The 12,153-nt window shown below is 40.1% G+C and overlaps 1 protein-coding gene across 1 annotated transcript; it reads right to left on the bottom strand.

The window, feature by feature from the left end:
* Positions 1–245: 245 nt before the first annotated feature.
* Positions 246–11,771, bottom strand: GDF10 (growth differentiation factor 10). The gene is made up of 3 exons (XM_079313167.1): positions 11,381–11,771; positions 5,575–6,482; positions 246–1,261 (listed from the first exon to the last, which is right to left on the bottom strand). Exons 1-3 carry the CDS (start codon positions 11,676–11,678, stop codon positions 1,070–1,072), a joined length of 1,398 nt encoding a protein of 465 aa, XP_079169293.1. The 5' UTR covers positions 11,679–11,771; the 3' UTR covers positions 246–1,069.
* Between the last annotated feature and the right edge of the window lie 382 nt (positions 11,772–12,153).

Consider the following 12,153-nt stretch of genomic DNA (forward strand, 5'->3'; position numbering starts at 1 on the left):
ATGCATGTTTTTCAAAGATATTCCCAAGCTTAAAACAGAAGTTCCATAATGCATGGTGCAGAAACTGCTGAGCAAGGTTCTTTGATCTGTGCTATGCAGGAGGTCAGTCTGGATGATCATAGTATTTTCTTCTGTCTTTAATCTATTGAAGTGCATTATGACAAGCTTAACATGTATTTACAAGTTTCCATCTAATTAACAGAATGTAAGAGAGTGCATTTATAGAAAGACAATCAAATATTTTTAGATACTACTGTACCTTTAATTTATTAGCTTTTGTTAAAAGCATGTAACAATCTAGAGGATATAAAGCATAATTTACAAAAATATAAATCTTGGTTATTTTATTTTTAGTATTTCAACATATTACTATATCGTATGTGTTATTCAGAGAATATCTTTAACAACCTGAAATTATCCAGCAAACCAAAAATGTGGGATATTACATGTCTTTTGTAGAAGAAATTATATATTAAGGAAGGGTAACCAAAAATGACTATATTAACATATCATTTATATGAAAACTTATGCAATGAACTATACTTGCATCCTGAAGAAAATATACATTTTAAGCCCTTTATTACAGCATTTTTCAGTATAAATATACATATTAAGAGTATGAGTGTTTTAGGCAAAAATTTTGATTTGTGTACAAAAGTGATGTTCTAAAATAAGCCTGCCTTTGCAAGTTCACTTCCCATCTTCTTGGTTAACTGAAGAGATAAAATAATCAGAAAATAACATATAAAAGCATATTTTAGTCCTTTGATTATGGAAAACTTTACACTTAAATTTCTCTCTAAACACCAGGTATCTTGGCTAGGTAGGTTAGGAAAGTATCTGTAGAAGTACTGAATTCCTGGAAGATGAATATGAAAGACAAATGATGGCAGTACGACCTATCCTTCGAGGTGAACAGTGCGTTGTTTTAGTCTCTCCATGTGCTTTCTGTAGAGGAATTGGAGACTTGCATTGGTTCATCAACACAAGTGGATCCATTTCTCCTTTACAACTTCCAGAGCAGTCAGGCAGGATTTGTGGGCCTTGTTAAAGGTGTGTTTGTACAAACTTATCGGCAGGCACAAGTTTCAACTGACATATTGGGATATACCTTTAAAACAACATTTTTGTTCTCATCCAAGAACAGGACACTGAGTGAGCTCATTTTGTCAGGAACGCAGCAGGGTTCTGGGATGCCAGGAATGATTCCTACTGCTTTTACGATGCTCTGAATTGTAGCATGATTTGATGGCCGAACAATCTAGAACAGAGAAGGAAATAGTTAGAGCTTCATTTATGAGCAGTCCCTTTCCTAGGTGGACTTGGTATAAGCAGTCACTTTCCTAGATGAACTTGGAAAATGACAATAATTATGCAGCTTTTTGTTTCTCAATAAAGCAAATATGTCATTGTTTGAGTCACAGGGCCATGCAGCACCGCCACAGTTCCCTCACATCTCCAGTTTTCCTGAGCTGGATGTATCCAACAGATATTTTGTGTTTCTTAGGCTACCTTCATAAATACCAGAGGAGGGCACTGGTGGCACAGCCAGCAGCCAGAGGCCTGAAGAAAAATGTCCCTGAATGTTTCTGCTACCTGCTGAAGGCAGACAGGCAGGAGAAGAAGCCTAAGCTGGGGCATAGTTCTCAGTTGCTAGATGCTGTGTTTTGTTTTCTTAACCTCTTGTCTGACTTAGAAAATTTGCTTCAGTAAGTATTTTCAAGATAACTATCCCTATGTTCCAATAGAATGTTTCCTCATGTATGCTTACCTGGAATTAGTTACTTTTTCCTGGAGCAATCACTCTTTTTTAAAAGAGCAGTACTCCAGAAGTAGCGTCCATAGGAGAGAGTTAATACAGAATAGTCAAACACCCTGACAGAGCCTTTCTGATCATAACTGCATGACAAATAGTTCATATCTGTGGTCTTTGCTTCCCTTTGCTTTCATCACCAGGTTTTTCCCATGGGCTAGCCTCAAACCAGGAGAAGGAAAAAAAGGCAGGAAAAGTATGAAGCGAGGATTCATAGCATCTATACATCTATACATCTATTACATCTATAACATGTTCAGGTTACTGAGCCACAAAAACAATGCTTTTCCATTTCAATATGAAAAGTTATGTAGTCCATGGATATAACAAATGAGCTGGTTTTATGATAATTCAGTTTTGAAACATTTGCATTAAGTCTAACTTATCAGCAAATCAGATTCAAACCTTAACTGCCAATGAGATCTTACTTCACCAAGCCATTAAAAGGAGTAACTCTGAATCTGTCCTTGACTCTTCAAGACAGCATCCCTGTAGCCACATCTCAACAAGTGACCAACCCCGCACAGTGCCTTTCTCTAACGTTAGCATAATTAGCAACAACTTGCTCTCTCTTGCCCACCTTCATCTTTAGATTTCAAAATTGTCCACAGACAAGCAGCAGTGAGGTGGTCTCAGCTGCTGTATGAAGTAGTAATCAGCTTCTACCCATGTTGGTCATGTCAGCATATGTGGACAGCAAGAGAGAGACAGGAGTTTTTGTGTGTTTAAGCAACTGCAGAATATATAAATTCAAGGAATTAGAGGTTCTAGAATCAAGTTCTTAACTTAATCTTTATGAAAAACCTCCTGAGCTGATCCTAGCACCTTTGTTATTTCATGCTGTTATTTGAAGCAGTCACATACCACAATGTGCTACTGAAACAGCATTTATTGCCCCCATGCAGTGAATAGCCATCATTGCCCTCACAGCCATTTACTGACTTACAGGATTCTTGGCTATTAACCTGCAGAAGATCCTACAAGGATCCTCTCCCACTGTGCAGCCTCTAATATCTGCAAGGAACAAAGACGTGAACAAAGTCTATCTAGGCTAAGCAGCTGTCTCCTGAGACAACACTAATTATGTTTCTAATGCCTGAAAGTGGATACACTATGCACAAACGTGCTTAGAAAGGAAAATGCATATGATAGACTGGTACTGTGCATGGAGTGTGGCTGCCTGAGCCCTATATCCATAGCAGAGCCAGACAGCACACCCATTCCATATCCAGCCAGGCTCTGAATTTTTTCCAGCCCTTCTGGAAACCTGGCATCAGTGTTCAGTGATCATGGGCTAGGCTTCACATTTGACTTTGTCCCAATGTGCCAAAGTAAAAAGCTTGAAAAAATTAGTTGAATGCCCAGTAATAATGGCACTGAGGAAGTGCTAATGTTTTAAATGTTGGCTGCTAAGTTATATACAGCACACCGGGTTCTATGACATGCAGGACTGGAATTTATTTGGCAAATGCAGCACTGCAGCCAGCCATACGTATAATCTAGTCTTCCTCCTCACAGTTCAGGGAATAAGAAATTCAGCAGGAAGAGTGAATTTACTATGAGAAGATTTGTACCTAAGCTATTGAGTATCTATCTAAATCAAGACTTGCAGTTATTAAAGTGGATGTGCAGAAGGATGTCTTGATACTTAAGAAAAAAAAATAAACCCACAATGTGATGATATGCAACATGCCAGGTATGTAATTCTATCTTCACACTTGGAAATAAGGTGTCTGTTGTCCATCATAGGTTGACTGTGTAGACCAAGACTTTGTGAATAGCTTTAATATGGACTTCGATACCGTCCTGACTTAGAGCATATGTGAAGGAACAAATTTCTTCTTCAGTAATATTTAGCAATCCTTATGCTCTGAAGTGAATATTCATTCATGCTGGTGTCCTCTCTCTCTTCCTTTTGAAACTGTAATTTAAAAAAGTTTTGAGTCTGCTTCTTTTTTTACCCTCTTAAAAAGGCAAAGGTAACAAACAGTAGCCCTCTTCCACAGCAAACCAAATCAATGAATGGGTATCAAACCCAGAATTCCCAAATCTGTGTATCTGTGATTTAGTTTCTCTGGTTTTTTTGGTTTTTTTTAAATTTAATTTTTTTCTTCAGTTGGGTTTCTGTTTTTCTTATTTTGCTTTTTGGGCATCATGATGCTTGCTAGTGAAAGGGATCTTTATTATATATCAAGTATTTAATTATATTTCTAGATAAGGTATTAAGTAAGTGAGCAATATAAGCTTATGTAACTATTCAAGCTAGGAATGGATCCTCTCTGTTCTGGCCGTATCAGATTTTGTGTAATGCTGTTTTGCTCACAAGAAGTCAGATGTGTTAAATGCATCTCTTTTGAAGGGTGGGCTGTTGTTTGGTTGGGGATTCTTTTTTTGGGGAGGGATTTATGTTGTTGTGTGTGAATGGTGCATTAGACTGTAAGTCTATGGCAAAGGACCCATATTCCCAGGCTCTCTTTTGTTTTGGGTAAGTTAAATGGTGATTATGTTGCATTATCAATTTGTATTAAAACAACAAAGTGAAGTTGTATATGAGTCTGTGCAAGCTTTAATTTTTGTCAGACCATATATCAATTTATGTACACCTGGTTCAGCCTTGGCCAGCTACACAAGAACATGGGGTCTGATTTGTACACCCTGCCATGAAGTCTGGATTTCCACTGTTCCTGGACTTAAAAATAGCCTACATATCTACTTTTCTTGAAATTATTCTACTTGTTTCAACACAAACATACATCAATCTCCCTGGATATGAAATAGGGCAGATTCCTGTTTCAGAGCCTTGAAATTCTGCGCTAAGAAACTGTGTTAAACACAGTTTCCTTTATTTATGTGTCAAATGACTATATACAAAAAATGTCAGTCAAAAAAATGATCAGGCCGTTTGTAGGCAGAATTGCAAAATAACTGCAATTTCTAAATATGCAGGTTATAAAGTACTTGAGATCCTCCACTCTGCCATTACTTGAAAGCCTTGAAAAATGCTGAAAATTCTTGTCCAGCATAAGATTACCAACCTTTCTACTTCTTGCCATAGAGCAGAGTGGGAGTGAGACAAATGTTTGCCTCTCCACTGGCAAATTTCACACTGCTTCTATAGGAGGAATTCAGTATGCTTACTTTAGGGTGCTAGAGCCAGTTTTGAGGCATTCTACAGACATAAGGTAAATCAACTTTTTTATTCCAGCGGGATTATTTAACATATTTAGAATTTAGATACAAAAATATAATCTTAATCAGTATTACTGTTTTCAAAAGTGACAAGCAGTTTCCTGAAGTAAAACATACTTCAGTGTAGCTATTCTTCACTTTTCTTCTAAGATATTACAAATAGAATCCAAAAATATGCTGATAGAATAGCTTGTTTAATATTAGCATACAATACTTCATACTTCTGTCACTACAATAGAGCATTTGGATGATTTAGTATGTATAACCATATTTTCATATCCCACAAAAGTCTTTATTCTATGGTTTCAAGATATACGATGAGAAATTGTAAGATAAACCTGAGATATTTTTCCTATTCTTCAGATTGCATTTGAAGAAAATTGGGAATCCTTTTGCACTCTGATGGCTAAGTTGACAGAAACAATATTGTTTAAATTCTTTAGGTCAAAGCAACAAAACACAATGGAAAAAGCCAAAAAAAATTAAAGGAAATTTAAACTAAAGAAGTAGTTCGATTAGAAAAACAGTAGACCTACTGCTTGCAAACTGACAAGAATAAAAATTCATACTACCTTGGGCATTGGAAATTCACATGCACCTGCACAGTAGTAGGCATCAAATGATTTGGGAGATATGATCCATTCATTCCAGCCAATATCAGCAAAGTCAACTTTCATGTATCTTCTTGAGCAAATCCTTGGCTCATTCCACTGTTTTCGCCTTGCTTTCTTCATTGTTTTCTCATCAAAATTTAGCACCTGAGACTTTTTAAGTGTTTCTGTATTTTCCTGCCCTTTTCTCCTTCGATCTTTGCGAGAGGATTTTGGTTTCAAGGATCTGTAGGCATTCTCCCATATGTCATGTTTGTTGTATTTATTGTTGTTATAATCTACTTCTGGCAACTCGTTGTTCTGAATAGAGCTAGCGAGGTACGTATCCCTTCTAACTCGAGTATCAGTAGAGGCATTAGGGGACAGATTTGGGTCCCCATCATTGGGAGGGAATGGATCATAACGTTGTAGGGTGCCTGCCACACTGTTAGGTTCAGAGATTGCAAGATCATTGGCATAAACCAGTATATAAGGTAAATGGCTGGCAACCTGTTCGGGGAAGCCCTGGTGTTTCTCCCCAGAATCAAGCTCTGCACAGAGAATGAGTTCTCCAGCTCGTTTTGATTCTTTTACAATGTGTGAAATGTCCTTTGCATGCCAAGCCCCTCGCCTTTGAAGAATCACAGTGAAGTTCCCTTTCACCAGTCCATAGGCAGAATTCTGGTGAATGCTTTGGAAAACTAGGTTGAGCCGTAGGACTGGAGGCAGGTGAAGGAGGCGGCAGGATGAGTTCTTGGACCGTTTACAAAACACTTCCCGGTGCCGAGGGCGTTTGTCAGCATAGAAGTGAAAAGTGGCAGCAAGGATCATTTCTGAATCCTGCATGGATGTCAGATTGAAGCAGTACAAGGGTTTCTGGGCCACGAATTCTGCAAGAGAGCAAGGAAAACATGGATATATATCTGAGACCAAAAATGGTAGTCAAATCTTATTTCCATTTAAATGAATTAACAAATTTTACTTTTCACTTACATCAAATCATTTAGTATAGTGAGCTTGTCGCTTCAGCTTAAAATTATGATGAATAAGAGGAGGAAAAAACCTTAACTATTTAATAGCAATATTACAGTAACATTGGGAGTATCCAACATACTGGGCATCTTTTGTACACACGAGGGGTAAAATTATTTCCAGAGATTTCTAGTTCTAGACTGTCTTTCATTTTAGGCAGGGAAGAAAAGCAATCCTTGATTGTATTTCATTTATAACAGTCAGGCTGAGAGAAGCTGTCAAGTTTACCCATGGCAGAGCTCAAAGAAACATCTTGCTGAAACCAGTACTAGCAGAAATGAGGTTTACAGTTAATGTTAGAGATTGGCTAATCTAAAGCAGACTGCAGATTCCTGAAAGATGTCTGGGTGCTAACTCTGGGCAGCAGCTCATCTGCAAGTAGTGCACATGAGACATTTCACAAGGGGGCTTGACAGTAAGCAGTGTAACACATTTCGGGGATCATCACTCCTCTGAGCAATCCTCCTTTCCAGTAAACATTATGTAGGAGCTTTGTTTAAAGCACTGTAAAAACACACTTGGTTTCTAAGGCTTGTGTTTAGATCTGTGCAAAGTTAGTGACAAATGCAATTTAACAGGAGCTGACTCTTAAAATTCAAACTCCTTTTCAAACAGCTTCTTTTTAGCTAGTCGAACACTTTGTGCTCAGCTTATGTCTTTACCCACCTTTTGAGGAAGATGAGCAATTTTAAACTAATAACTGCTTACACCAAGTTTATTTAAACAGTAGAAACCTCTCTTAGTGTGTTAAAATGTAATTCCATCCCAGCATAAAAAGACAATGCTTTAATAGTCTATCATTGTGAAAAATTGCCTTTGTTTTCTTACTAGCTCAAGTATATGGGAAAGTGGTGGCAGAACCAAGAAGTGATTCCTGTTCTCCCAAGCTCACAGCACTACGTAGAATGCATCAAAGTATTATAGTTGGTAAGTTTGCATCTTTGATTAACCCAAGCAAACCAACCCTCTGGCTGCCTTGTTTGACATACCTGAAAATTCTCTGGCAGGAGGAACTAACAAATGACCTCAAACCAAATAAAAACCAACAAATGCAACAGCCAGATTTCCCAGAAACACTTAGGTTTGTTTTTCAGTGCACTATGGATGATGAGCCACATGAATTTTTGTAACAACAGAAAGGCGGTACTGTTAACTGCTACCTGTTGGAACATTTTTCCTTTAAAGCATAATTTCATTTGAAAGAGGGAAATGAATAGTGCTGCACCTTATTAAATTGGCGGTTGCTATCTCCCACTTAATGCTGAATAGAACCGTGATTTGGAGAACAGCAGATCAGCATGATCACTAATCCCAAAACCACACAGGCAGTCTTGGAGTACAAATGTTCAAGTATGCAATTTCCATTTGCACCATCTGTAATTTTTTCCTGATACAGTGAAGTGGAACAGCTTGCACTGATGTGATAAGAACGTATTTGTTTCTGTCAGTTCAGGACAGGATTCCTATTAGTAAACTTTTAATCAACACTAGTCATATATATATGTGCTCATACTATGAAAAAACTTAAGGGTTTAGATTTTATTCAAGTCTTTGAAACACAGAAATTTCACAATGCTACTTAGATGATTTCTCAGGCCAAGGAAGAGAGTATATTATAATTATAATTATATTCTAGTATATTATAATTATAATACTTTCTTTAGAACGCCAGGTTTTATTCTTGCATGTTCATTTCAGAAGGCATACGTTTCTAAAAAGAAGTCTATCTACTGGTTCTCTGCAACTGAGCTGTGTACAGTTGAATTTTTAAATATTTCTTTTAGTAATAGAATGCTCCAAGAACCATCAGCTCTGTAGTTGCTACTGTTCTGTTGGAATAAAGACATTTCAAACACCAGTGTTTCAGGGTTTCAGAAGGGAAGGTAACTTGTAATGATAGATTCATCTAAAATAATTCTGTGCTCTAGAATGAAACAAACCCTTCAAAAGTCAAAATTATTTGTAAAACATAATAAGAATCTATGAATCTGCAGCTACTGAAAAGCCAGAAGCCAGAAAGCATAGTCTTTTTAGGAATTTAGATGAGCACAGTTAATATTTCCATATTGCATACCTTCACTCAGGCATTTACCAACTTGTCAACCATGCATTGTCAGTCTTGATTTGGTTTTCTTGCACATATGCATTATGATACAGTCTTAATTCAATGTTTTCTATTTTCTACTATTTATTAAGGTCTTTGCTTTGTTTAGCACAGAGGAGGCATCGTGTTCAGGGAATGAGTCTGAGCTGCAAAAGTCAATTTGTGGGGAATTTTCATGGTTACGCAGTAAATTGCTACCTTGAAGATTAATTATGGTTAACTTCAGGCAGTTGGTGCTGTTTTCTAAAGCTACAAAATTCCCTGAAAACTGGAAAGAACCTAAAGAAATAAGAAACCTGAGAAATTAGTTCTTAGACAGAATCTCAACTCCTTATAAAAAAAATGAAGCCTTGTGAATATATGTAGAAATGAGCTGAGAGAAGGTGATCAGATGTTTGTGAAATATCCTTTCTGAAGGGGCAAGTACTGCTAGAGGAACAAACAAACAAAAAAAAATTGCATTTGGGCTACATGCAAACAGCACATGCATTTATATTTCAAGTGGCTCACATTGAATGTGGAAAAATATTGCACATTCCATAGCTCAGTCAATATCACCTATACCTTCTAAGGAGCAGGTAGGATGGCAATATAGGTGGGTGGTTGAAGGGAACTCAATAATGCATATGAAAAAGGACAAATATCTGGACCAACATTTTGTACCTCTGGAGCCCTCATCTTGACAACTGTAAATAACCCTGATGCTTGAGTGTCACCTAACAAACAGCTTTAAAAAGCACCGCAGGAACAGTTACAGATTTTCTGCAAGGTAGGTGATGAAAGAAGTCCATTGCTTGGGATAATGAAAATTATTGTGTGTGTAGTCTGTTGTGCTCATTTCAATAGGACTGCAATTATTATCCGTGTTTATAAAGAATGGATGTTCCACATCTTGTTAGAAAAACATGTCGATTTCCTCTTTCAGAAGGAAATATTAGAATTTCTCAGTGAATATAAATATGGTGAAAGATATGGTTCTTCTCTCCTGCCTCATCATGCATCATTCTATGGTACATTTTAGAGTGGTTATCACTAGCTTGATGAACACAGTTCAAAGGAAGAATGCAGAAGAGCTTCTGCTTTCATTCCATGTTATTTGGGAAAGATGGGATCCAGTAGGGAGGTACATAAAAGACACAGAAGACATAGATATGCCTTATTTCCATTGCAGGGAGAGCCAAGGTAATTTCGGGCCTCTCTGCCTTGGTTGCATGATCGGACAAAGGAGCGAAATAATATTGTTTTATATTTGGTCAGCACAGTCTACCTGTGGGAAGAAAATGCTGCTATTTTAGTGATTTAAATCAGAATTACAACTTAGACTACTTTGATGCAAGTAGTGTGTTCATCTGATTATTTGAAAAATTAAAAAAAAGAATACAGTGCAATTCTTGCCTTGTCCCCAAATCCCTCTTGTAGTCCAGGGCCTTATTTGGGTGACAGCTAGTATTAGCTGCTCAATTCACAGAAAAATAAAACTGTTAACAGAAGGTCATGAAAAACCCTCCACAGTGGAAGTTTATTCCTAACCCCTATTATAGCAACTGCTGACTAATGATCTAGAGCATGGAAATTTATTTTTCTCCCAAATGTCTGCAATTGTTTTATGTCTAACATGACATTTTCATTAGCCACTTACTCTTTCATGGAGTTTGCCCCTCCTTGAATTTTTGTTTACTTTTTAGTATTACAGTTGACATAGAATAGAAATTAAGTTGGGGTGCACAAGAGAATATGAATTATTGCACAATATTACAGTAAGCATTCCCTAAAACACTGTATGCTGCATTGTACTCTATACATGAGACTTCAATGGAGGAGAAATAGATTTTTGCAAAATTTGCTTTTGTGAGTTTCAATCCATCAGATTTGTCTAACTAGAATAATGAATATTTCTTACAAGGTAATAACAACTAGATTCTGGAAGCTGATACGGTTCTTATTTTAACAAGTAAGATCTTAGTTATAGTCTGTCTGTAAGTGTTAATCAAAGAAGGAAGGTGTTTTCCAGAAAAGAGAGTTTGCATTTCCTTGGCAAAGGATAACAAATGTATGGACTATTAACTACGCAAACCTCCTTTTTATTATTTGATGTAATATTGGGATAATGAAATGTAATTTTAACACAATACATATATTTCTCCACTCTCATAATCAAGCCAAGTAAAACTGGGGAGAGGGAGGTCAGGTATCTGTCTTCTCTGGTTTAGGCAGTGCAAAGAATTTAAGATGCCGAGCAGTTTTAGGTGGTCCTGTAGGCGGCACTCTTCCTAGCAGGAACTTCTGAGACTGCGGGAACAGCCGGGGAGAGGACCAGTGCCTGGAGCACTCGCCGCTAGGTTTATGCTCCAAGTATTTCTAAAAAGATCTTTTGGCCCAATGCGATATGCGCTGGGAACGGCGCTTCTTTTGCCTCGGAGACTTTCCCAAGGGAGATACTCTCCGGGAAGGGAAGGGAGCCTGGGAAGGTGGAAAGCCGTCCGCAAAGCTAGGGGCGACACCCTGTCCGCTTAGGTAGCAGGGGACCCCCCAGCATTCACCCAGGGTGACACCCCGCGCAGTCAGTGACAGCCTCGACGCAAACCCGTCGCTTTAAAGCGAAAGAGGAGCGAGGGGGCTCCAGCGGTGCCCCCCGCGCCCGGCCCCTCTTACCCGGCCTGGCTTTGAAGCTGCGGACCGTGTTGCCGTCGCCGGGCCGGCTCCCTTCCCGGTTGTACTTCTCGTAGAGCTTAAGCATGTGGACAGCTACCATGTCCTGAGCGATGCTGCCCAGCCCAGGGGGCGGCGAAGAGCCGCCGCGGGGGTCGCGGCCGGGGGCGGACGAGCCCGGCTCGGCCGGCGGCTGACCGGGGCAGGCGGGCGCGCTGCCGGCGCCCTCCCCCGCGGGCGAGCGGCAGCCCCCATGGCCCAGGGCCCACAGCAGGAGGCAGCAGGTCAGGCGGGCGGCCATCGGGGGATGCTGCGGGCGGGCGGCCGGGCGCGGAGCGGCGGCGGCTGGGTCGCTGCCTGCGTCTGGGTCTCCCGGTTGGCCCTGCCGCACCGGGGCGAGGGGGCGGCGGGGCCAGGGAGGAGGAGGGAGGGTGGGGGCGGCCCCCCCCCGCCGCTGATGCCGCCTCCGCCGGGCCAATCCCCGGGCCCGGGGGCGAGGAGCTGCGGGCCGGGGGCGGCGGAGCGGGGGCAGCTCCAGGGGTCCGGCTGCGGGAGGGGACGCTGCATTTCTCCAATGTGGGGCTTCCCCGCTGCTTAAAGCGTAGCGGGAAAAGGATCTAAATGAATTAGCGCCCAGCTGCTGATGAGAGACACATGTCACCGCCGCCGCTGCGGCATCCAGCGCTGCGGCACCTTGGCTGCCTGCGGGAGGCGGGGGGGGCTTGAAAATAATTTCTGAAAGATAGAAGCAATAGATACCAATCAAGGCAGGCAAG

Source organism: Erithacus rubecula, assembly GCF_903797595.1.
Source record: "Erithacus rubecula genome assembly, chromosome: 9".
Classification (NCBI taxonomy): Eukaryota; Metazoa; Chordata; class Aves; order Passeriformes; family Muscicapidae; genus Erithacus; species Erithacus rubecula.

Bases quoted from the DNA above. Each gene is read 5' to 3' on its own strand.
- GDF10 (XM_079313167.1), bottom strand. From the start codon at position 11,678: ATGGCCGCCCGCCTGACCTGCTGCCTCCTGCTGTGGGCCCTGGGCCAT. The intron at 6,483-11,380 runs GTAAGAGGGGCC...GCTCTCTTGCAG, and splicing joins CAGCTTCAAAGCCAGGCCGG to AATTCGTGGCCCAGAAACCC. The intron at 1,262-5,574 runs GTAGTATGAATT...TCTCTGTTCTAG, and splicing joins GTGAATTTCCAATGCCCAAG to ATTGTTCGGCCATCAAATCA.